General features: G+C 41.1%; 3 protein-coding genes across 4 annotated transcripts in view; 2 read left to right on the top strand and 1 right to left on the bottom strand.

The window, feature by feature from the left end:
- Nucleotides 1–8,874, top strand: part of armc9 (armadillo repeat containing 9) — a 43,860-nt gene extending 34,986 nt beyond the window's left edge. For both annotated transcript variants that reach the window (XM_061976009.1, XM_061976010.1), the window contains one exon: nucleotides 7,832–8,874. In XM_061976009.1, coding sequence (XP_061831993.1) covers nucleotides 7,832–7,872 — 41 coding nt within the window. In that variant the 3' untranslated portion in view covers nucleotides 7,873–8,874. The remainder of the gene's footprint in view (nucleotides 1–7,831) is intronic.
- Nucleotides 1–26,848, bottom strand: part of polr2h (RNA polymerase II, I and III subunit H) — a 102,220-nt gene that overhangs the window by 45,875 nt on the left and 29,497 nt on the right. The window contains exon 2 of the mRNA XM_061976017.1: nucleotides 22,359–22,453. The gene's annotated coding sequence lies outside the window, so the exon portion shown is untranslated. The remainder of the gene's footprint in view (nucleotides 1–22,358; nucleotides 22,454–26,848) is intronic.
- Nucleotides 19,972–26,848, top strand: part of b3gnt7 (UDP-GlcNAc:betaGal beta-1,3-N-acetylglucosaminyltransferase 7) — a 32,936-nt gene continuing 26,059 nt past the window's right edge. Inside the window, exon 1 of the mRNA XM_061976014.1 lies at nucleotides 19,972–19,993. The gene's annotated coding sequence lies outside the window, so the exon portion shown is untranslated. The remainder of the gene's footprint in view (nucleotides 19,994–26,848) is intronic.

Below are 26,848 nucleotides of genomic sequence, written 5' to 3' on the forward strand. Positions count from 1 at the left end.
TATTGTAATAAAAACGTGAGCGTCCTAACGAACAAGGACAACAATGACGGGGGAAAGTCACTGACATCTCTGATGGTCGCTCACTTTAGACCATCCATCCATCTAGTCCAGTGCTTCTCAAATATATGTTATACCCCCAAGGGAGAAGAACATTTTTTGTGTCCCCGCCCTCACTCTCGACTAGTATAATTTGTCTATAAAATCATACTTGCCAACCCTCCCGGATTTTCCGGGAGACTCCGGAAATTCAGCGCTCCCGAAAACCTCCCGGAAGAAATTTTCTCCCGAAAATCTCCCGGAATTCAGCCGGAGCTGGAGGCCACGCCCCCTCCAGCTCCATGCGGACCTGAGTCCAGTGTGCGCACACAAGGAGACGAAGCAGAAGAACGAGACCATAGTCTAAGAGCGCAGGGGAGACACTTCTCCAGGGCCAATGTATGCTTGGGGCAACACCTTTCACCTTTCACCCGGGCCGGCAGTGGGTCTCCACAGTGGACGACTTTAGGGTGAATGATGAGTCCAGCGATTAGTTGCAAATCTTGCTTTATTGATTGCTTGCACACAGCCAATCCAACACAAAACCAACTAGTCCCTCCCCGCACTCGCTACCGCTCCCTCTCTTCTCTCGCCCACACACTCACTGACGTCACTCACCTCACATGCTGTCACCTATTAAAGGGCCACACACACACACATACTCTACTTTCATAACACACAGTACAGTTAGTAGAACAACTGTGTTTTCATTACTGTATATTTGATAGGTGCCATTGCCCCGGAATTGTATTGCATTGTAATTTCAAGTACAACAATGAGTAGATGAGTGTTATGTGTGTGTATATGTGTAAATAAATGAACACTGAAATTCAAAAAAGTATTTCTTTTATTATATATATAATAAAATAAATACATACATATATATATATATATAATAAAATAAATACATACATATATATATATATATATATATATATATATAGCTAGAATTCACTGAAAGTCAAGTATTTCATATATACAGGTAAAAGCCAGTAAATTAGAATATTTTGAAAAACTTGATTTATTTCAGTAATTGCATTCAAAAGGTGTAACTTGTACATTATATTTATTCATTGCACACAGACTGATGCATTCAAATGTTTATTTCATTTAATTTTGATGATTTGAAGTGGCAACAAATGAAAATCCAAAATTCCGTGTGTCACAAAATTAGAATATTACTTAAGGCTAATACAAAAAAGGGATTTTTAGAAATGTTGGCCAACTGAAAAGTATGAAAATGAAAAATATGAGCATGTACAATACTCAATACTTGGTTGGAGCTCCTTTTGCCTCAATTACTGCGTTAATGCGGCGTGGCATGGAGTCGATGAGTTTCTGGCACTGCTCAGGTGTTATGAGAGCCCAGGTTGCTCTGATAGTGGCCTTCAACTCTTCTGCGTTTTTGGGTCTGGCATTCTGCATCTTCCTTTTCACAATACCCCACAGATTTTCTATGGGGCTAAGGTCAGGGGAGTTGGCGGGCCAATTTAGAACAGAAATACCATGGTCCGTAAACCAGGCACGGGTAGATTTTGCGCTGTGTGCAGGCGCCAAGTCCTGTTGGAACTTGAAATCTCCATCTCCATAGAGCAGGTCAGCAGCAGGAAGCATGAAGTGCTCTAAAACTTGCTGGTAGACGGCTGCGTTGACCCTGGATCTCAGGAAACAGAGTGGACCGACACCAGCAGATGACATGGCACCCCAAACCATCACCCAACCATGCAAATTTTGCATTTCCTTTGGAAATCGAGGTCCCAGAGTCTGGAGGAAGACAGGAGAGGCACAGGATCCACGTTGCCTGAAGTCTAGTGTAAAGTTTCCACCATCAGTGATGGTTTGGGATGCCATGTCATCTGCTGGTGTCGGTCCACTCTGTTTCCTGAGATCCAGGGTCAACGCAGCCGTCTACCAGCAAGTTTTAGAGCACTTCATGCTTCCTGCTGCTGACCTGCTCTATGGAGATGGAGATTTCAAGTTCCAACAGGACTTGGCGCCTGCACACAGCGCAAAATCTACCCGTGCCTGGTTTACGGACCATGGTATTTCTGTTCTAAATTGGCCCGCCAACTCCCCTGACCTTAGCCCCATAGAAAATCTGTGGGGTATTGTGAAAAGGAAGATGCAGAATGCCAGACCCAAAAACGCAGAAGAGTTGAAGGCCACTATCAGAGCAACCTGGGCTCTCATAACACCTGAGCAGTGCCAGAAACTCATCGACTCCATGCCACGCCGCATTAACGCAGTAATTGAGGCAAAAGGAGCTCCAACCAAGTATTGAGTATTGTACATGCTCATATTTTTCATTTTCATACTTTTCAGTTGGCCAACATTTCTAAAAATCCCTTTTTTGTATTAGCCTTAAGTAATATTCTAATTTTGTGACACACGGAATTTTGGATTTTCATTTGTTGCCACTTCAAATCATCAAAATTAAATGAAATAAACATTTGAATGCATCAGTCTGTGTGCAATGAATAAATATAATGTACAAGTTACACCTTTTGAATGCAATTACTGAAATAAATCAAGTTTTTCAAAATATTCTAATTTACTGGCTTTTACCTGTGTGTGTGTGTGTGTGTGTGTGTGTATATATATATATATATATATATATATATATATATATATATATATATATATATGAATGAAATATTCGAGTTGGCGAATTCTAGCTGTAAATATACTCCTCCCCTCTTAACCACGCCCCCCCGCCCCAACCACGCCCCGCCCCACCCCCGATCACGCCCCCCACCCCCCACCCCCCGAAATCGGAGGTCTCAAGGTTGGCAAGTATGATAAAATTGTTATAATTATACCTCTGCATACCATTGTTAGCTTATTAACCTCAAAGGAAACAACACACCGGTCTTTTTTTGTCTCCAACCGTTGTTACTGTGAAGCCAAGAGCTACGACGGCGTGGCGCAGTGGAAGAGTGGCCGTGCGCGACCCGAGGGTCCCTGGTTCAATCCCCACCTAGTACCAACCTTGTCATGTCCGTTGTGTCCTGAGCAAGACACTTCACCCTTGCTCCTGATGGGTGCTGGTTAGCGCCTTGCATGGCAGCTCCCTCCATCAGTGTGTGAATGTGTGTGTGAATGGGTAAATGTGGAAGTAGTGTCAAAGCGCTTTGAGTACCTTGAAGGTAGAAAAGCGCTATACAAGTACAACCCATTTATCATTTATTTATACGCTTTGTCATATTCTGGTAGGGCAAAAAAAAACAGCCCCAGGTGGCCCGCCATACTATTTTAGAAGGACTGCTTTAGACTGATGGTCTGGTCTGGGATGGACTTAGACAAACCATTAGCCCTGGAGTTTTTAGTCCAGTCTGGCCCACAACAATTCCAGATCTGCACTACAAGCCCCACTATGCCAGTTACATAGTTACAAAGGCAAGGCACAACAAAAAATGTATTAAAGTCGGTCCATCGACCCATTATTGATCAGCCACTGGGAAAACTCCTAATGGCTGGTCCCTCCCGATGGTCAAACTGAGAAGAAAGGTAACTCTAATTGATTAAACCACGCCTATAGAGGAGTAAAATACTATTATGAGATGCAGATGCGTACAAAATAAAACTGAAACCTTTTGAACATGCATCAGATACTCTGGTATAGTTTAGTATCTGTAAGATGTCTCTTTGTATTAAAAAATGGGAAGCTTGAGCTTCTACAAAGCTTGAAGCTCTGGTGCTTTTAAACATGATAACATCAATTACATGCGTCTCCTTTGCGTTTAATGATCGATTACCTCTGGTTCCAACGCCAGGCGCCCTCGGCTTATCCATGAATCCTGTAATGGAGCCTAATGCTAAGTGTGTTTGTGAAGTCTGGCATGTGTCACACATCAATGAAGCCATTAAGATGTCACTTCATCCAACTTTTAAGAGAATTAAAGCCAGCACCCGTAGCTCAACAAACTAAATAAGTGGATTAATTGTGAGCTTCCATTATTTTTGTCCCCGTTGTCTCTTTCTAGCCACCATTAGTTCAGTTAGTTTGCACTTAGGTGCAGTTTTTGCTGCCTTTCAGGCGTTCATATCTCTAATATTTGCTGCTTGCTGTTTTCCTGACTTTAAAGGGGATGGTGGAACATCAGCCGCATGCTGAGGCACGTCACCCTTTAGGCCCACATTCATGTGCCACCCAGTCTGCTAATAAACAGGTGCGATGCTCACAACCGGAAGATAGAAAGAAAACATGATGTTATACCCAAATGATCTTCTTCTGTGTCAAAGAGTCAAAAGAGTTGTTCGTAGGGTGGAACTTTGAGCTCCTCTTAAATAGTTCAGAAATGAATCATATTTGTGAGAAAATTACGCTTCAATAGTTGTGTCCATTTGTGCCCTGTAGTTTGATTTTATTTTTTATTAAGGATCCCCATTAACTGGTTGCCACAACAACCCACTAGTCTTCCTGGGGTCCACAAACTCAATACAATTACAAGTAAAAGCATATCATTATAACTACACAATACGGAAAAAAATAAAAACATCAACAAGCAAACAATATACAGTCACAGAATAATAATTACCATATAAATATAACTACACAATACAAAACCAATCAAAAATCATCAACAAGCAAACTAATTTACAGACTTAGATAAAATATTACTTTCCTTTTAAAAACCTGTTTACTTTCAATGCCGGTGAGAATTCGAGGCAGGTTATTCCAGAGCGATACAGATTTATAAATAAAAGATTTCCGCAAAGCATTCCTCCTGGGATGAGGGAGTACAAAAGTTGACAGGTGCCCTTTCTTTCATTGAAAGTATGTTTCCCCTAAATATTGCTGTGACCCTTATGCCCTGAAATTGAAAAAACAAAAATTACTAGGGATGTGCCGATCAATACTTTTGGCCTCCAATCCGATTTTATGGCCTCAGTTCTAATCCGATTTCGAGTTCTAATCTAATACTTTGTCAATATATTACAGAATTTGAAAATGTTGTATAGCAACGACGGTAACTAAATTCAGGAACACGTTTATATAAAGATTATCGTCTCAATAGTAGAATTTGCTAGTATTGTAAATCAGGTGACATATTACATTTGTGGTATTGAATGCTACATTTGTTTTTTTTTACAAATTAAAGTGGCTAGTGCATAATAACTAAAAACTACTATCGGCTACCATTTAAATCAGGGGTGACCAAACGTTTTGCCTCCAAGGGCCAAAGTGATATGGTGCCAATGGTCCATGTGCCAAACACAGCAATTTAAAGCATACTACTGCACAATAAGTGAGTAGTTTAACCGCATACCGCCATTATTTAAGTTAGTGGAAATCCTCACATTTGATAGATGGCAACTTGTTAGTCTTGCGGGCATTCCATCAATGATTGTGAAAGCCTAAAAGAGTGTGAGTATGTTTTGAATTCATGGAAGCGACCCTTTTGGCGGGCCCCACTTTGGGAACCCCTAATTTAAATAATTTGGGTTTTGCCTTAAAAATCCTTCCTGTATCCAGAGTAGGGATGTCCCGATCCAGGTTTTTGCACTTCCGATCCGATACCGATATTGTTTTTGCACTTCCGATCCGATACCGATACTGACCGATACCGATACTGACCGATACTGGCCTATCCGAGCATGTATTAAAGTTTAAAGTTATTTAGCCTACTTAGTTGTCAGAATCATGTTGAAAAGGGTTTTAGTACTCTTGATAACAACTACCCAGCTGAATTAAGGGAGTTTGAATAATACACAATGGTTGGTAACAAGAAACTGACCTGTTTATTCAAGGATAAACACAAAATAGACAAAGTTATACATGACAAACAGAAATGGCATCATTGAACTAGGGCTGGGCGATATGGCCTTTTTTTAATATTGGGATATTTTAAGGCCATATTGCGATACACGATATATATCTCGATATTTTGCCTTAGCCTTGAATGAACACTTGATGCATATAGTCACAGCAGTATGATGATTCTATGTGTTTACATTAAAACATTCTTCTTCATACTGCATTAATATATGCTAATTTTAAACTTTCATGCAGAGAGGGAAATGACAACTAAAAAAAATCACTATTTTTTTCATACGGTGTTGATGTGGAAATGTTTGCCTCGGCATTTTGCTGGTGTGGGCGTGTGGCACCGAATGGAGATAAGCGTCTCGACAGACGTTACAATATTTGAACAATGATGACGAAAACTGTTTTCTCTGTCGTGTCCGTGTGTCGAAAATTGTTATGCGCTTATTTTTTTATTTGATTTTGTGCGTGGCATAGATTTGCCGTGCGCAGAGGACGCTTGAGCAGGCGCGCACCTTAGCGGCTGCGCTAGCATCACAGCTAACGTTAGCCATGCTGCTACCTCGCTCTCTGCTGGGAGAGGGCGTATACGTATGTGACGTATGACGTGACAGTATGTGACGTATGACGTGACGTGTGTAAGAAGGTGCGCTCGCTGTCTGTAAGAGGGAGACACAGGAAAGAGTGAGAAGAGCCTGTCGTGTAATGCCAGCAGCTAAAAGCAACTGCGTGAGAATCCACAGACCTGTGGATGTGTTGAAGGTGTGCTGGAAAATGCGAAACGGAAAATAGGGAGCAGCAGAAAAGTGGAATATATTATTTAAATCGGTGCGTTGGAAAACACGGACCGGAGTTTTTTAAAAACTGGATCTGGATCGGCATTTTCCCATGCCTTGCCGATACGCATTTTTTTGCAAATATCGGCGGCCGATCCGATCCAAATATCGGATCGGGACATCCCTAATCCAGAGATGTACTTTCAGAGCCAAAACATATTTTGTAGTAATAAGAACAAGAACAAGAAAACTATATTTAATCCATTTGGTATTGTTTATATACCATAGTCTGTATTGATAGTATCGACATCTGGATCGATCACCCCTACTTTACATTGAGGCTTTAGCGGTGAGCTTCTTGTGTCGTCCTGCTCGGTGTGTATTTGGGTAGCATGCTTAGCCATTCCTTTTACGCTAGTCCTCCAGTGATAATAATACTTGGAAGAAACTTAGTTTCTTTTCCGCCATGGTGGTGACGATTAGTATCTTCGAAGCGGCTTTGCACTATGAATAGACGACGCATTCATTGCAGCTTGCTCTCAAATCTGAGCTGGTGTTCTGGCAAAACCCTCACTTGACCTGGAATTCATGCAACTCCTGCATGTGTGTTACAAGGAATATGGAAATGTAATTGTGTCTCCCGGGTCATGCCTTCCTTTTGATGGAATCTTTCACGCGAGTTCAATCTTTAGCCATGTAAACACTGGGACACCGCTGCTGTAATGATCAGCTGAGCTCAGCCGATCAGTTAAAAAAGGCAAATATCGGCTCCTAATTCGTACCAATGATCGGGATTGAACATCTCTAAAGGTTATGTCAAATAAAATAGCAGCATCTGCATCATCGCTTACCGTATTAAAAGGTAATCATAAAGTTGAACTTATTTTTACACTTGAATGTAAGTCAGAACGGTTTAAAAATGAGGTCAGCAATGCGACTCGACATTGGATTATGCCCTCATTGAAGTTAAGACGTCTGTTGTTATTACATGTGACAATTGATAGGAGTTGCACATCAATAAGAATGCGGGGGGGGAAAAAATCATTGTTTGACGGTCACAATTTGAACCTGCGACAGAAATGTTGCATCCAAACTCTGACAAAACATCCCAGAACGCAAGGATAAGCACCTTTGTGACACGATCAAACCACTTCCAGGAAATGAACTGATACTATTGTAGTTTAATTTCATACATTAAAAGCTTACGATCTGTCTCCCTTTCCCCAAACCTCCATCCCGCCTCCACCCCCAGGCCCCAACTCCACACCTCCTGTGTCCTCCTCCAGGCAGTGACTCAAAGCAGTGTTGAAGAGGGAGCTGTCACCACAGCGTAGCTCTATCTTCCCCGGAGCATCAGGCTTCCTGTAACATCATCCCTCCAGGTTTTGATCAGGGTCAAGGTAACCGAGAGGGTCGAGAATCAGCGGCGGGGGCAGAGGAGCTCGAACAATGCAAAGGATTGTGGTGCTGCATTTTTTCTCGGCTGCAGCACAGACTTTTGTAACCCGATATGAGGTCAGACAATAATCGCGTCCCGCAGCCGGCCAACCGGGTGCTGTATGTGGCCTCGTTTGGCCCACAATTTCTCCGCACGCTCGCTCTCTCAACGAGGTCACACTTGGCACACCTGAATATGTGCAACATCCATTACAGGTCACAAGACTAAGCTTTTTTTTTTCAAGCTGATCCCGATACAGATAATTCCCTGGTCCTTAAAGGGAAACATTATCACAATTTCAGAAGGGTTAAAACCATTAAAAATCAGTTCCCAGTGGCTTATTTTATTTTTCGAAGTTTTTTTCAAAATTTTACCCATCACGCAATATCCCTAAAAAAAGCTTCAAAGTGCCTGATTTTAACCATCGTTATATACACCCGTCCATTTTCCTGTGACGTCACATAGTGATGCTAACTCAAACAAACATGGCGCATAGAACAGCAAGCTATAGCGACATTAGCTCGGATTCAGACTCGGATTTCAGCGGCTTAAGGGATTCAACAGATTACGCATGTATTGAAACGGATGGTTGTAGTGTGGAGGCAGGTATAGCGAAAATGAAATTGAAGAAGAAACTGAAGCTATTGAGCCATATCGGTTTGAACCGTATGCAAGCGAAACCGACGAAAACGACACGACAGCCAGCGACACGGGAGAAAGCGAGGACGAATTCGGCGATCCCCTTCTAACCAACGATTGGTATGTGTTTGTTTGGCATTAAAGGAAACTAACAACTATGAACTAGGTTTACAGCATATGAAATACATTTGGCAACAACATGCACTTTGAGAGTGCAGACAGCCCAGTTTTCATCAATTAATATATTCTGTAGACATACCCTCATCCGCGCTCTTTTCCTGAAAGCTGATCTGTCCAGTTTTGGAGTTAATGTCAGCAGGCCAGGGAAGCTAGGGTCGATATTCTTCTCTTGATCATCTTCGGTGGCATAAGGGACGGTGTAAGCCAAGACATCCAGGGGGTTTAGCTCGCTCGTCTGCGGGAACAAACTGCCGCCATTGCTTGCCGTGCTACCGAGGCCCTTTGTCCCTAAATTGCTCACACACTCCGGCAGATTCAATGGGGGTCTGGCGGCAGATTTCTTTGACTTTATCGTTGGAAATGCATCTGCTTTGAGTGTCGCAGGATATCCACACATTCTTGCCATCTCTGTCGTAGCATAGCTTTCGTCGGTAAAGTGTGCGGAACAAACGTCCAATTTCTTGCCACTTTTGCATCTTTGGGCCACTGGTGCAACTTGAATCCGTCCCTGTTCGTGTTGTTACACCCTCCGACAACACACCGACGAGGCATGATGTCTCCAAGGTACGGAAAACAGTCGAAAAAACGGAAAATAACAGAGCTGATTTGACTCGGTGTTTGAGAAAATGGCGGATTGCTTCCTGATGTGACATCACGTTCCGAGAGCGAATATTAGAAAGGCGTTTAATTCGCCAAAATTCACCCATTTAGAGTTCGGAAATCGGTTAAAAAAATGTATGGTCTTTTTTCTGCAACATCAAGGTATATATTGACGCTTACATAAGTCTGGTGATAATGTTCCCCTTTAAGACCAACACGATACTTAATTTATATCCATATTATATCCGTAGTTTCTGCAAAGCTTTGTTTGTGGCTGGGTTTGGGCCCGTTTCTTAAACAGCAGGTATCTTCATAGGTTGTCAAAACACATTTGTCGCAATGCTGCCGGGTCAGGTGGTAAAGTTCGGTGATTGTCTCAAGAACGTTTGGTGCAAATAGCACGCAAAAGATCTTCCTCTGAGACAGTGAAGTCCCACACGATCGACACCATGATTGTTTACAGTGAGCTCTGTAGACGTTTACCACAGGCTGCTTCCAGCGCAGGAGAAAAGGAGCGCTTGATTTGCTCACCCTAACCTACCCAGAGCACAGTACGGGTAATCTCGCCCCATTGAAGCGTTTTAAATCGGATTTATCGTATGATGTCATAATGTCTCACTTATATGGGCCCAATAATTAAGTTAAAGTTAAAGTACCAATGATTGTCACACACACACACTAGGTGTGGTGAAATTTGTCCTCTGCATTTGACCCATCCCCTTGGTCACCCCCTGGGAGGTGAGGGGAGCATTGAGCAGTGAGCAGCAGCGTGGGCCGCGCTCGGGAATCATTTGGGGATTTAACCCCCAATTCCAACCCTTGATGCTGAGTGCCAAGCAGGGAGGCAATGGGTCCCATTTTATGTAGTCTCTGGTATGACTCGGCAGGGGTTTGAACTCACAACCTACCGATCTCAGGGCATGTCACACATTTGTCATGCACCCTTTCTTTTTTTAAAATGGATCTACTAATTATTGTGATGTTTACTGGACGCTTCCAAATGAATACATAACCCTAAATTTAATATCATGAGATTTCATTTTAGGATGTTTTATTCAAACAGTATATATTAGTGATCCTTAGGTGGACACAAATGCTTGCAAATGTATAGTTTGTAAGTGGATATTAATAGGATATAAAATACATGATGCAAGAAGCTTGAGCTCAACAGTTATATTCCTATGTCTTTTGCTAGTGCGCTCATATATCTCTTAAAGGGGACATAATATTGATTATTTTTCTACATTCAAAACACTTAATTGTGGTCTACATAACATGTAATGGTAGTTCTTTGGTCAAGATTTTGCATAGATTATGTTTTAGAGCAGTGGTTCTTAACCTGGGTTCGATCGAACCCTAGGGGTTCGGTGAGTCGGCCTCAGGGGTTCGGCGGAGGTCAAAACACACCCGACTCATCGTGTAAATAAAAACTTCTCCCTATCGGCGTATTACGGATACGGCAACAGCTGACTGGTTTGCAGGTGTGTAATTTGGTGTGAGTTCATGCACTGTGTTGGTTTTGTTGTTTGAACAAGGTGATGTTCATGCACGGTTCATTTTGTGCACCAGTAAAAAAAAAACATGGTAACACTTTAGTATGGGGAACATATTCACCATTAATTAGTTGTTTTTTAACATGCAAATTAGTAACATATTAGCTCTTAACTAGTCATTATTAAGTACTTATTAATGCCTTATACGGCATGGCCTTATTATAACCCTAACTCTCTAACCCTAACCAAATAACTCTAAATTAAGTCTTTGTTACTTAGAATATGTTCCCCTAGTGTCCAAATAACTCTAAATTAAGTCTTTGTTACTTAGAATATGTTCCCCAAATGTCCAAATAACTCTAAATTTAGTCTTTGTTACTTAGAATATGTTCCTCTAGTGTCCAAATAATTCTAAATTTAGCCTTTGTTACTTAGAATATGTTCCCCTAGTGTCCAAATAACTCTAAATTAAGTCTTTGTTACTTAGAATATGTTCCCCTAGTGTCCAAATAACTCTAAATTAAGTCTTTGTTACTTAGAATATGTTCCCAGAGTGTCCATATAACTCTAAATTTAGTCTTTGTTACTTAGAATATGTTCCCCGAGTGTCCAAATAACTCTAAATTTAGTATTTGTTACTTAGAATATGTTCCCCTAGTGTCCAAATAACTCTAAATTTAGTTTTTGTTACTTAGAATATGTTCCCCTAGTGTCCAAATAACTCTAAATTAAGTCTTTGTTACTTAGAATATGTTCCCCGAGTGTCCAAATAACTCTAAATTTAGTCTTTGTTACTTAGAATATGTTCCCCGAGTGTCCAAATAACTCTAAATTTAGTATTTGTTACTTAGAATATGTTCCCCTAGTGTCCAAATAACTCTAAATTTAGTTTTTGTTACTTAGAATATGTTCCCCTAGTGTCCAAATAACTCTAAATTTAGTTTTTGTTACTTAGAATATGTTCCCCTAGTGTCCAAATAACTCTAAATTAAGTCTTTGTTACTTAGAATATGTTCCCTTAGTGTCCAAATAACTCTAAATTAAGTCTTTGTTACTTAGAATATGTTCCCTGAGTGTCCAAATAACTCTAAATTTAGTATTTGTTACTTAGAATATGTTCCCCTAGTGTCCAAATAACTCTAAATTTAGTCTTTGTTACTTAGAATATGTTCCCTTAGTGTCCAAATAACTCTAAATTAAGTCTTTGTTACTTAGAATATGTTCCCTGAGTGTCCAAATAACTCTAAATTTAGTATTTGTTACTTAGAATATGTTCCCCTAGTGTCCAAATAACTCTAAATTTAGTATTTGTTACTTAGAATATGTTCCCCTAGTGTCCAAATAACTCTAAATTAAGTCTTTGTTACTTAGAATATGATCGGTGAATGCGCATATGAAACTGGTGGGGTTCGGTACCTCCAACAAGGTTAAGAACCACTGTTTTAGAAACTGTCTTCAAACCGCCTGGTGGAGCCATTTTCCCCAGGTGCTTGACTGGCGCTGTGGAGCCAGAAGCCAAGGACATTTAGGTGCACACTGATTGCACCAGAGACTTATTGTTTTTGACCGCAGGCTGACGGCAGTCAGAGTTTGTATTATAAGAATTTATGTTTTGTTTGAGAATAAATTAAAATGGACTTTCGTATCACAAAGGAACTTTGTTTATTCTTTTTTTAACGTTAAAAGTAAAAGTTAAAGTACCAATGATTGTCACACACACTCTAGGTGTGGTGAAATTATCCTCTGCATTTGACCCATCACCCTCACCCCCTGGGAGGTGAGGGGGGCAGTGAGCAGCAGCGGTGGCCACGCCCGGAAATAATTTTTGGTGACTTAATGGTACAAGCTTGTTATCAGAAGAAAAGCCTGCCGAAAGCCGCGAGTGCATTAACGAAAGTGCGGGGACGGTCTTATTTACGTGGCTTCACTTTGACAATGTCTTTCTTGTAGTTTTAGCGCTTCCATAGCGAGTCTACTGACAGATTAGGTTCAAAACCATATGCTACTTTATATTAGAATTGGCGACAGGGGAGGATGCATGTGCATGTACGAGCCAGTCTGCCCCACAACAAGAGAATAAAGGAAAAGAAGGAGCTTATTGACTGCAGCATTGGACATTAATGGCGGACGCGTGCAAAGGGAACTTTAAGTTGTCGTATTGTCTTATTTATCAATCCACGCTATCATGTACATACAACATCTGGCAAAAAAACTTGAAATTGTATGAATGTTTAAAGTATCATTCTTTCATTGTACATTTGCACTGTTCAGATATATGTATGTTTTTTTGTTGTGTATACTGTTATAAATGATGTGATATCTTAGTGACCATTGCATTGTTGGGGGTCGTTATGTTGGACAACTGCCATACAGCCCATTTTCCCAAGGGAGGAGGGTCAGGCTCTGCCTCAAAGTCAGAGGAATGTCCTCCAATGAACCCGCAGCTCTCCAGTGCAGGCAGCACTCATGCAGCCCCAGACCATGACGCTACCACCACCATGACTATAGGTAAGACACTCTTACTTTAATCTTTTGACTGTGTGTTGTTATTTTAAGTGTAACACAAGATGTACACTAAATACTCAAAATTGTAGTACAATTTGTTCTGTAGCATTGTCTCGAGATAAAAAGGGTGTACTCATGTTTGTGTACCCAGTACTTCTAAGTCACAGCAGTCTATTTTAAATAAAGTAACTGTCATTATCTCATTATTAATAACACAAAAACCGGCACTTTTAGTTGCTCCCTAACCCCCACTTGGTTTCTTGATGGATGACGTGTCCATTGACTCACAGTGTGGACGATGCCAGTGAGCTGCAGCAGCACAATGTGAGGAAACAAGTCGCACATGACACGCTGACGCACTTGCATGCAGGTGGCTCGCTAACCCTTAGCTCCAGCATGCTGGTACTGTCCAGCTGTAATCGCAGCAGAGAGGAAGCCGCTGCTTTTTATCAAAACACAAAGTGTGGATAAAGAGATGGACAGGGGAAAATAGATGGCTTTTCTGATTGTCGCATTACAGAGTGGAAAACTTGTTTCCATGACCTTGTGAGTGTGTTACAACACCAAGCGCAGACCGATGTGTATCAACTATCATCAGGGTCTATCATTCCAGTGTAAAAGTGTCATACGGAAAAGGTTACATACAAAAGAGCTTGAGCGCTTTGTATCAGATAACTGGGTTTCCTTTCTTTCCATTTTCCATGCTTGTAAAAACCTGCCTTATTTACTATACAACTGCAGGAGCTGTGTGGGCCATTCCACCAAATCGTAGCAAAGATGTATAAATGCTAGAGATGTCCGATAATATCGGACTGCCGATATTATTGGCCGATAAATGCTTTAAAATGTAATATCGGAAATGATCGGTATCGGTTTCAAAAAGTAAAATGTATGACTTTTGAAAAACGCCGCTGTAAGGAGGGGTACACGGACGTAGGGAGAAGTACAGAGCAGTTGCGTCTCCCAGTCATACTTGCCAACCCTCCCGATTTTCCCTGGAGACTCCCGAATTTCAGTGCCCCTCCCGAAAATCTCCCGGGGCAACCATTCTCCAAAAATTTCTCCCGATTTCCACCCAGACAACAATAATGGAGGCAGTGCCTTAAAGGCACTGCCTTTGCGTGCCGGCCCAATCACATACTATCTACGGCTTTTCACACACACAAGTGAATGCAAGGCATAGTTGGTCAACAGCCATACAGGTCACACTGAGGGTGGCCGTATAAACAACTTTAACACTGTTATAAATTTGCGCCACACTGTGAACCCACACCAAACAAGAATGACAAACACATTTCGGGAGAACATCCGCACCGTAACACAACATAAACACAACAGAACAAATACCCAGAACCCCTTGCAGCACTAACTCTTCCGGGACGCTACAATATACACCCCCCGCAAAAAAACTCAACCCCCCCGCCTACCTCAACTTCCTCACGCTCTTTCAGCGAGAGCATGTCCCAAATTCCAAGCTGCTGTTTTGAAGCATGTTAAAAAAAATAATGCACTTTGTGACTTAAATAATAAATATGGCAGTGCCATGTTGGCATTTTTTTCCATAACTTGAGTTGATTTATTTTGGAAAACCTTGTTACATTGTTTAATGCATCCAGCGGGGCATCACAACAAAATTAGGCATAATAATGTCTTAATTCCACAACTGTAGATCGGTATCGGTTGATATCGGAATCGGTAATTAAGAGTTGGACAATATCGGAATATCGGATATCGGCAAAAAAGCCATTATCGGACATCTCTAATAAACGCACAGTAAAATTAACTGTCAAAAATATATATTCTTTCATTTAGCGAAGTGTCCTAATTGCCTAATAAATAAATACAATTTTAAAGGACAACCCCCGCCCCCCAACCCTCTTGCACAGAAAGAGTGTGTTCTGTTCGGACTGCAACGACTCTGATTTTTTGGATTATGTCTTATTTCTGTCATAACGTGGATCTTTACATAGCTTGCTGCGAGGATTGTTTTCCCGGGATGGAAACGGACTTGATCGGACAAAGCTTGCAGGTAAAAACATGATTTAATCTTTCAAAAAGTACTACAAAACAAAAGGGCGCACAAGGCGGAGGCACAACTTAACGCAGGGAGCAAAACTAATACTTTAACGTAAACTATGGACATGAAACAAAAACTCGCTAACTGTGACATGAATAAACAAAAAATTACTTGGCAAGGCATGGAACGAGCAGTATGAACAAAGCATGAAACAAGTCAGCACAGAGCATATGATACAGAATGATGTCGCCAGGACTGTGTGATCCAAACAAATGAGGCAAGTGAAACTAATGAGTTGCCATGGTGACAAAACAAACAAGGAAGCGCAAACAGGAACTATGGAGTCGTCATGGAAACTAAAACAAACAAGGGTGCACAAAAACAGGAACTACTGGAGTCCAAAACTAGCAGAAAATACCAAAACATAATCCAGACCACAGAACATGACAATTTCGAGTCATTCGGAATATTTCTATTGTGTAAGATAGCGATTTGTCACTTGCTGGAGGAGCCGTTGCATTAAATAAATGACACGTCCTCCTTACGCACACAAATGTAGTTCGATGGTGAGCAAGCATGCCGTCGGTTAGACTTTTGGATTATTTTGAGTGTTTTGTATTATATTATAACGAGTGAATTTTATCATTAAAAGAAACTTGAAAGGAGCGATCGATCTCATACATACATTGCATCCGGGAAATATGCACAGTTTCACTTTTTCCGCATTTTGTTGTGTTACAGCCTTATTCCAAAATGGAATAAATTCATTTTTCCCTCAAAAGTCTACATACAATAACCCATAATGACAATGTGAATTTATTTTTTTTTGCACATTTATTAAAAATTTAAAAAATCACATAAGTAATCCCAGCCTGTGTGCAGTACTTTGTTAATGCACATTTAGCAGCAATTAGTCTCAAGTCTTTTTCAATACCATGCCACAAGCTTGGCACAACTATCTTTGGCAGTTTCGGTCATTCCTCTTTGCCCATTCCTTTTTGCAGCAACTCGCAGTCTCCATCAGGTTGAATGCGAAGCGTTTTCATCCAGGATGTGTCTGTACATTGCTGCATTAATTTATCCCCACAGCATGATGCTGCCACAACCATGCTTCACTATAAAGATGGTATGAGCCTGGTAATGAGCGGTGCCTGGTTTCCTCCAAACTTGACGCCTGGCATTCACGGCAATGAGTTCAATCTTTGTCTCATCAGACCAGATAATTTAGTTTCTCATTGTCTGAGATTATTTCAGGTGCATTTTGACAAACTTTTTTTTTTTCAAAATACATTTCTTCTGTCTGGCCACTATACCACACAGGCCTGATTGGACAGTTGCTGCAAAAAGGTTTGTACTTCTGGAAGGTTCTCCTCTCTCTCTACAGAAGAATGCTGTAGCTCTAACTGAGTGACCATTGGGTTATTGGTCACCTCCCTGACTAGATCCAGATGAATGCAGCAATGTACAGAGACATCCTGGATGAAAACCAACACATCATATCCAAGCTGATGGGATTTAAGAGGTGCATCAAAGAGGAATGGACAAAACTGCCCAAAGATAGGTGTGTCAAGCTTGTGTCATCGTATTCAAAAATACTTGAGGCTGTAATTGCCAAAGGTGCATCAACAAAGTACTGAGTAAAGGCTATGAATACTTGTGTTTGTTTAGTTGTTTGTTTTTTTTAAATTGAATTTTCAAAATTTAAAAAGAAAACGTTTAGCATTGTCGTCATTATGGGGTATTTTGTTTGTACATTGTCGAGGACCAAAATTAATTTATTCCATGTTGTAATAATGCTGTAACATAATAAAATATAGAAATAGTAAAGCGCTGTGAATACTTTCCCGATGCACCGTATGCAGTAAGAAGAATGGATTAGATCTATATTGCACTTTTATAGACACTCAAAGCGCTTTACAGAGAGAACTGAGAACCCATCATTCATCCATCCATCCATCCATTTTCTACGGCTTATTCCCTTCGGGGTCGCTGGAGCCTATCTCAGCTACAATCATTCCATCATTCATTCGCTCCACATTCATACATTGATGGTGGTAAACTATATTTGTAGCCACAGCTGCCGTGTGGTAGACTGACCGAAATTTATTCCATGACTCAGCTACGTTGTATCATTAGATGGTATATTGCTGTGCCATGGCATATCTATCTCAATCCTGCTAAAGGAGGAGGAAGTGTGCTGAACTTGCACCTTTGGCAGCAATTACAGCCTCAAGTCTTTCTGAATACGATGCTACAAGCTTGGCATGCCTATCTTTGGGCAGTTTCGCCCATTCCTCTTGGCAGCACTTCTCAAGCTCCATCAGGTTAGATAGGAAGGGTTGTTTTTTTTATCCAGGATGTCTCTGTGCATTGCTGCAGTCATCTTTCAATATGAGTATGACCTAATTTCAGGAATCAGACATAATGGCTGAGATGCTATGATGCCTGTGTGATAGCAAATCGTGTAAAGCCAGGTAGGGATGTCCCGATCCAGGTTTTTGCACTTCCGATCCGATACCGATATTGTTTTTGCATTTCCGATCCGATACCGATACTGACCGATACTGGCCTATCCGAGCATGTATTAAAGTTTAAAGTTATTTAGCCTACTTAGTTGTCAGAATCATGTTGAAAAGGGTTTTAGTACTCTTGATAACAACTAGCCAGCTGAATTAGGGGAGTTTGAATAATACACAATGGTTGGTAACAAGAAACTGACCTGTTTATTCAAGGATAAACACAAAATAGACAAAATTATACATGACAAACAGAAATGGCATCATTGAACTAGGGCTGGGCGATATGGCCTTTTTTTAATATTGCGATATTTTAAGGCCATATTGCGATACACAATATATATCTCGATATTTTGCCTTAGCCTTGAATGAACACTTGATGCATATAATCACAGCAGTATGATGATTCTATGTGTTTTGATTGATTGATTGAGACTTTTATTAGTAGGTTGCACAGTGAAGTACATATTCCGTACAATTGACCACTAAATGGTAACACCCCAATAAGTTTTTCAACTTGTTTAAGTCGGGGTCCACTTAAATTGATTCATGATACAGATATATACTATCAGATATATACTATCATCATAATACAGTCATCACACAAGATAATCACATTGAATTATTTACATTATTTATAATCCAGGGTGTGGAGGCGGGCGCCGGATGTAAGTGTCAAAAAGACAGCCAAAAGAGTTTGATATGAGAATAAATCTAAAGTTAAAATATAGGGTAGAAATGCACCCATTTGCAGGAAATGTAGTCTTTCTTTCAAGGCTTGCATGTCTACATTAAAACATTCTTCTTCATACTGCATTAATATATGCTACTTTTAAACTTTCATGCAGAGAAGGAAATCACAACTAAAAAAATCACAAATTTTTTCATACGGTGTTGATGTGGAAATTTTTGCCTCGGCATTTTGATGGTGTGGACGTGTGGCACCGAATGGAGATAAGCGTCTCGACAGACGTCACAATATTTGAACAATGATGACGAAAACTGTTTTCTCTGTCGTGTCCGTGTGTCGAAAATTGTTATGTAATGCCAGCAGCTAAATGCAACTGCGTGAGAATCCACAGACCTGTGGATGTGTTGAAGGTGTGCTGGAAAATGCGGAACGGAAAGTACGGAGCAGCAGAAACGTGGAATGTATTATTTAAATCGTTGCGTTGGAAAACACGGACCGGAGGTTTTTTTTAAACTGGATCTGGATCGGCATTTTCCCATGCCTTGCCGATACGCAATTTTTGGCAAATATCGGCAGCCGATCCGATCCAAATATCGGATCGGGACATCCCTAAAGCCAGGACTAGAGTGTAAAGTCTAACACCTGAGACCCACACTTAATACCGTTATTTTGCTTCACTGGGTTGTGTGTGAAAAGCACATGCCAATATATTCCACAGCTACTATTACGGCTCTGATTCGGGGTCTCTTTGTGAAAGAGGCAGCATCAGGACTACTAAATTGTTCCTAGGATCAGTGGCATCCCACTCAAATCAGTTAAGAGTTCTTGTGCACTGCTGATAAAGGTGACGCCAGCCAAGAAGAGACAGCATTTCAGTGTGCCTGTCTCCTGAACCTCCTGTTTCCTCTTAAACCCTCCTTACTGATAAGACTGAAGTGACCTCCCACCACCACTGTTGTGGCTTTCAGGTTATGTTTGGTCATTTGGTTGGGTTTGCCAAATAAAGAAAAAGGTCAAAATGACAAGGAACAGCAGTTATAATTTGGTATTTATTTTAAACCTATCATCGTTCATTCATTCAACATATTTAGAAATCACCTTTTACACGGTGTACCTTTTAGGAATGTCCTCACCAAAACTAACCATTAACCTTTTTGAATGAATGCAAAGTGTGTACACTAGATTCGGTGGGACATGGAGTCCATCCACAGCTGTTGACTTGTGAACAGGAAGGTGATAAAAGATGAATCAATGTCACAGATGGCGGCTGCATCGGCTTAAGGGCTGCTCTCTTGCACACAGGAAGGGGACTTGTGTTGTGTGCGATAAAACAAGGTACATGTTCCTACTTGTTTTGATGCCTTGATATACACTATGAAAGCCAGTGTCCTCCGCAGTGGACATGCATAAAAGGGCTTTTTTCCCCCGAAATGTGTAACTGACAAGCAATCGACTACCAACAAATGTCCAAAGCATACTGGGGATATGGACACAACTGAGGCAGATATCTTAATTAGATAATTTATTTAGGAAGACATTGGTCTCATTCGATGAAGAATGTTTATTAGAAATATTTACTATTAAATTTATTTAGGAAGACATTGGTCTCATTCGATGAAGAATGTTTATTAGAAACATTTACTATTAAAACAGCCTGTCTGTTTCTTTTTCCACTGAAACAATAATCAACTGGACACAGTGCGCCATAATCACTTAGTTTTGTGTTTTTCCTGATTTACTATTTCTTATTTCCAAGTTCTACTTCCTGTTAGGCATGTCCTGCTGTAGCTTTTTTCAGCTATTACAGCTTCAACTCTTCTGGGAAGGCTGTCCACAAGGTTGCGGAGAGTATTTATAGAAATGTTCGACCATTCTTCCAAAAGTGCATTGGTGAGGTCACACACTGATGTTGGTGGAGAAGGCCTGGCTCTCAGTCTCCGTTCTAATTCATCCCAAAGGTGTTCTATATGGTTCAGGTCAGAACTCTGTGCAGGCCAGTCAAGTTCATCCACACCAGACTATGTCATCCGTGTCTTTATGGACCTCACAGTCATGTTGGAAGAGGTTAGGGGCCCGCTCCAAACTGTTGCCATAAGGTTGGGAGCATGGAATTGTCCAAAATGTTTTGGTATCCTAGAGCATTCACAGTTCCTTTCACTGGAACTACGCGGGCAAAGCCCAACTCCTGAAAAACAACCCCACACCATAATTCCTCTTCCACCAAATGTCATACTCGGCACAATGCAGTCCGAACTAATAGCGTTTTCCTGGCAACCTCCAAACCCAGACTCGTCCATCAGATTGCCAGATGGAAAAGCGTGGTTCATCAGTCCAGAGAACGCGTCTCCACTGCTCTAGAGTCCAGTGCCGACGGGTTTTACACCACTGCATCCGACGCTTTGCATTGGACTTCGTGATGTATGGCTTGGATGCAGCTGCTCGGCCATGGAAACCCCTTCCATGAAGCTCTCTGCGTACTGTACGTGGGCTGATTGGAAGGTCACATGAAGTTTGGAGCTCTGTAGCAACTGACTGTGCAGAAAGTCAGCGCCCTCTTTGCACTATGCACTTCAGCATCCGCTGACCCCTCTCTGTCAGTTTACGTGGCCTACTCAGTGGTCTAGTGTCCGCCCTGAGATCGGTAGGTTGTGAGTTCAAACCCCGGCCGAGTCATACCAAAGACTATAAAAATGGGACCCATTACCTCCCTGCTTGGCACTCAGCATCAATGGTTGGAATTGGGGGTTAAATCACCAAAAATGATTCCCGGGCGCGGCACCGCTGCTGCCCACTGCTCCCCTCACCTCCCAGGGGGTGAACAAGGGGATGGGTCAAATGCAGAGGACAAATTTCGCCACACCTAGTGTGTGTGTGACAATCATTGGTACTTTAACTTTAACTTTACCACTTGGTGGTCGAGTTGCTGTTGTTCCCAAACTCTTCCATTTTCTTAAAATAAAGCCGACAGTTGACTTTGGATAATTTAGGAGCGAGGAAATTTCACGACTGGATTTGTTGCACAGTTCCATGCTGGAAGTCACTGAGCTCCTGAGAGCGGCCCATTCTTAAACAAATGTTTGTAGAAACAGTCTCCATGCCTAAGTGCTTGATTGTATACACCTGTGGCCGGACCAAGTGATTAGGACACCTGATTTTGATCATTTGGATGGGTGGCCAAATACATTTGGCAATATAGTGTATGTTTAAAAGTTATTTCAAATCAGGCTTTCAGTGCAAGCTGCGACAGCTGCAAAGGGGCGATCAATGCTTTTATTTGATGTGTAACGGCCGGGTGTCCCAATACTTTTGCATAATGGCAACACAAGGTTTCACCTATGAAACATTGTGTAAATTAATAATATTTGTTCACCAGAAGAATGCCGCAGTCAGTAACCCATGACGATCACTGATTTTTATGGAGGACTCTTGGTTGTGGTGTTTCCATGAAGAGGCGTTTATTCACAGCAACCTGATCACGTTTCTTTTGTTCCTGCTGCCTTGTCAGACAAGAACATCCTCACTTGATGGCTGAGTGGAAAAGAGGGGGAATGCAAAGAGGGTCGGTTTGCCCTCAGGCATGTTTTTTTTGTTTGTTGCTCTTCCGGAAGTAAATTCTTTCATGGTGACTTAAAGCGAGCAGTCAGCCACTGAGAGCTAAGACAGCTGACAGACCCCAGGTAATCCTCTCAGGTGGGCTTACCTTCAACCAAGGATTAGGGCGAACTTCCTGTGGGCTTGAACGCAGGGGAGGAACTTTTCCATTTTCTTATTGTCACTGCTCACGTTGACGCATTCCTAGTTGTAGTACAAACGACAAGGGAAGATGAAAAAGATGAGTTGTTGATGGGGAGGAAAACACAAGTGTGTCAGAACTTTTTTTCAAAATGAGAGCATTGTGATATTTTTCATTTTCAAAAGCTATAGAATATTTATTGTAACCATTAGGCCCCCCTTAATTTTGGTGAACGTTAAATGTCCCAAGGACCCAAAAGGGTCTCAGACCAATAAAAATAAGTCTGATATATACATATTTTTTTACTTTCAACGCTAAAATATCTATTGATCAACTTCAGATCTAGCCGTTGACATGAAGTTTGACATTTCTTTATGTTTTCTTTTTTTGTTTTACAAAAAAAACTTTTTATAGCAAATACACAAAATATGCAATGTTTTCTCCCCAAAATAATCAAAGTAGAATATTTGATGTGAATTAATCTGAACCTTAAATATGAAAATAATTTGTAAGATTCATTGAATAATGACAGTTTAAAAAATAAATCACATCAGGTCTCGGGGATCCAAAAGGCCCCCACTGATAAAAGTGTTAAAATTGGTATTGGTAACACTTTAGTATGGGGAACATATTCACCATTAATGAGTTGCTTATTAACATGCAAATTAGTAACATATTGGCTCTTAATTATTAATTTGTAAGTACTTATTAATGCCTTATCCTGCATGGCCTTATAATACAACCAGTAAGCCATTAACTAAGAGTCTTCCCTCAATAACCTCAGAATGATTGCTTATTAGTAACCCTAACCCTAACCCTTATATGTTCCCCTTAGTGTCCAAATAACTCTAAATTAAGTATTTGTTACTTAGAATATGTTCCCCATGCTAAAGTGTTACCATATTATTTTTACTTTAACTTAAAACTCTAGATTCACTTAAGACCTATCCGTTGATTGTTCGTTTTTATTTTTTTTGAGCCAATGCCAGTTTTAAAGTTAAAAAAAACAATTAGTTAGTAGTGTTAATCTTGCAACTTTTTCTCATTACATGTCACCTGTTTGCTCTTTAATTCCACTTGTTATGTTTATTTTTGAAATACTATGTTTTTAGAGTGCCGCAATCCTTTGAAAATTTAGCTGCAGACCACAAATGGCCCCCGGGCCGCACTTTGGACACCCCTGGCATACTCAAACGAGGCCATTCCTTTGGACTTAGGCACGATGGCCTGTGCTAGTTTGTGCTAGTTTTGATACTGTTGTATTCCTGTATTGTGGATTATTTTCAGCTTCCTCCCACCTCCAAAGACATGCACCTGGGGATAAGTTGATTGGCAACACTAAATTGGCCCTAGTGTGTGAATGTGAGTGTGAATGTTGGCTGTCTATCTGTGTTGGCCCTGCGATGAGATGGCGACTTGTCCAGGGTGTACCCCGCCTTCCACCCGATTGTAGCTGAGATAGGCTCCAGCGCCCCCCGCGACCCCGAAGGGAATAAGCGGTAGAAAATGGATGGATGGATGGATTATTTACCTGACAAGAGCATCTAATTAAATTTGCTTTGGGTTTGACTTGGATTGTGTCGAGCCTTTATATTCTGTGGGTCCAAGAATGATATGATTAGTCTAGTGCAGGGGTCGGCAACCCGCGGCTCCGGAGCCGCATGCAGCTCTTTGATCACTCTGATGCGGCTCAGCAGCTTACTTGCTGAACCCCCCAATTTTCCCGCAGACTTCCGGATTTCAGTGCCTCTCGCAGAAAACTCCCGGGATTAATATTGACCGATTTGCACCCTTACGGTTATAATAAGGGTGTGCCATGATGGTACAACATTTGGCGCCCTCTACAATCTGTATTAACAGAGTGCCAGCCCAACACTTGTTAAACAATATACATCTTATGCTTGCACACTTACGTGACAGCAAGGCATACTTGGTCAACAGCCACACAGGTTACACTGATGGTGGTCATATAAAACAACTTTAACACTCTTACTAATAATGCGCCACACTTTGAACGAAAACCAAACAAGAATGACAAACACATTTCGGGAGAACATTTGCACCTTAACACAACCTAAACACAACAGAACAAACACCCAGAATCCCATGCAGCCCTGACTCTTCCGGGCTACATTATACACCCCTGCTACTACCAAACCCCGCCCCCACCCCAACCCTGCTCCCTCACACATCAACACCCCCCCACCCCCCACCCCCCCACCCCCCTCTGTGCGCCGGTTGAGGTGGGCGGGGTTTGGTAGCGAGGGGGGTGTATAATGTATCCCGGAAGAGTTAGGGCTGCATGGGATTCTGGGTATTTGTCCTGTTGTGTTTATGTTGTGTTACGGTGCAGATGTTCTCCCGAAATGTGTTTGTCATTCTTGTTTGGTGTGGGTTCACAGTGTGGTGCATTATTAGTAAGAGTGTTACATTTTTTTTTTATACCGCCACCGTCAGTGTGACCTGTGTGGTTGTTGACCAAGTATGCCATGCTGTTACCTACGTAAGCAAAGTGGAAGCCCCATACAACGTGTGGCTGATCAGCCACGCTGATTGTAGTTGGTGCTATATGCTGTACCATAACGGCACGCATGACGCTGACAAGCGCCATTAAATAAAATCCCGCGTGCCGCACCAGCTTTCAAATTCCACATAAAGATGTGTGCAGCGTGTCTGAGACCCCTGGTTATACATAGCACAAAGTAAAAAAAACAACTTTGTATGCAGTGTTATTTCATTTAAAATTTCAAAACATTTTTGCGGCTCCCATTGTTTTCTATAATTTGTGAATCTGGTCAAAATGGCTCTTTGACTGGTAAAGGTTGCCGACCCCTGGTCTAGTGAAATGCTTTTCAAACAGTGGGGCGGGCCCCTCTAAGGTGCCTGAGAGTTTTAGCGTCTTTTTTCATTCTTGAATGACATGTAAGCCTCCAGCTAGGTGGCAGCACTGCTCGAATTAATCAACACACTCAACCAAATATCATGACCAAGTATATTGGTTGCCATATATCGGTTGTGCTAAAACATGCTTACATACAGGAAATACAGATATGAGACGAGTACTTCTTATATAGTGGGGCGAGCATGATGAGGTGAGAAAACAATACACATGTGGCATGTAGGTTCTAGTGCCAGCAACTCGGTGTGGTTTGTTCGGATAAATAAATAATCGTATTTTAATTTAGGGGTGTTGTGAAAAAAAATTATTGAGCAACACTGGCATAGTGGGAATCAAAGCCTGGATTATTTTCCTGCCTTGTGATACGCTACTTGCAAAACAGAATTAAGACTACAAAGCAGTGATGTGTCATCAGGGCCAGCAAGGCCTTCTCTGCTGGCCTAACATAAATCATGATCATAAATTTAATAAAAGTTTATTTTATTTTAAATTTATTTTCCGTAAATGTATGAAAGTATTCATCATATTCTCTCAATGTTTTTAAGTTAGAATTTGTATCCAATCAGACTTCAGCTAGCTTGTTGCCAGCGCTGTATGAATTCTGCCGGAGGCTTTCTGAATCAACATGTAGAACAGGGGTGCTCATTACGTCGATCGCGAGCTACCGGTCGATCTCGGAGGGTGTGTCAGTCGATCACCAGCCAGGCATTAAAAAAATAGTCCTAAAAATGAGCGATCATAAATCTTCACTATGACGTCACTTTCGTCACTTGATTGACATTCACGGCACCCGAGGGTCTTCTGAGATGACGCTGGCTGCTGCCAGCTCATTAAAATTACCGACTGGAAGGCGAGAAACACTTTATTTCAACAGACTCTGGCGCCGTACCTGTCGTCAAAACTCCAAAGACCGACTGCACAGTTGCACAGTTGCACTAACAAAATAAGAGTCTCAGAAAGCTGGCGTGCACAAGCTAGCAAGCTACAGTTTGCCGACAATGTATTTATTGTAAAGTGTATATAAAGGAGTACGGAAGCTGGACAAATAAGATGCCAAAAACCAACCACTTTCATGTGGTATTGGACAGAAAGGAGGACTTTTTTTCTCTTCCATTCGAAAATGCGGACATTATCAGCACCACTGTCTGATTCCTATCAATGCAAGTCATCACAATCAGGTAATACACCAACTTTTATTCTTGTCTTCATGAAAGAAAGGAATCTATATGTGTTAAACATGCTTGTGTTATCTTTAAACACCTTTAAGTTGTTAACAATATTAACTATATGTATTAAACATTCTTGTATTATCATTAAACACCTTTAATTTTTTAACAATATTAACTATGTGTTAAACATGCTTGTATTATCATTAAACACCTTTAACTTGTTAACAATATTAACTATATGTGTTAAACATGCTTGCATTATCTTTAAACACCTTTAACTTGTTAACAATATTAACTATATGTATTAAACATACTTGTATTATCATTAAACACCTTTAATTTTTTAACAATATTAACTATATGTGTTAAACATGCTTGCATTATCTTTA

This window comes from Nerophis lumbriciformis, linkage group LG14 (genome assembly GCF_033978685.3).
Source record: "Nerophis lumbriciformis linkage group LG14, RoL_Nlum_v2.1, whole genome shotgun sequence".
Lineage (NCBI taxonomy): Eukaryota > Metazoa > Chordata > Actinopteri > Syngnathiformes > Syngnathidae > Nerophis > Nerophis lumbriciformis.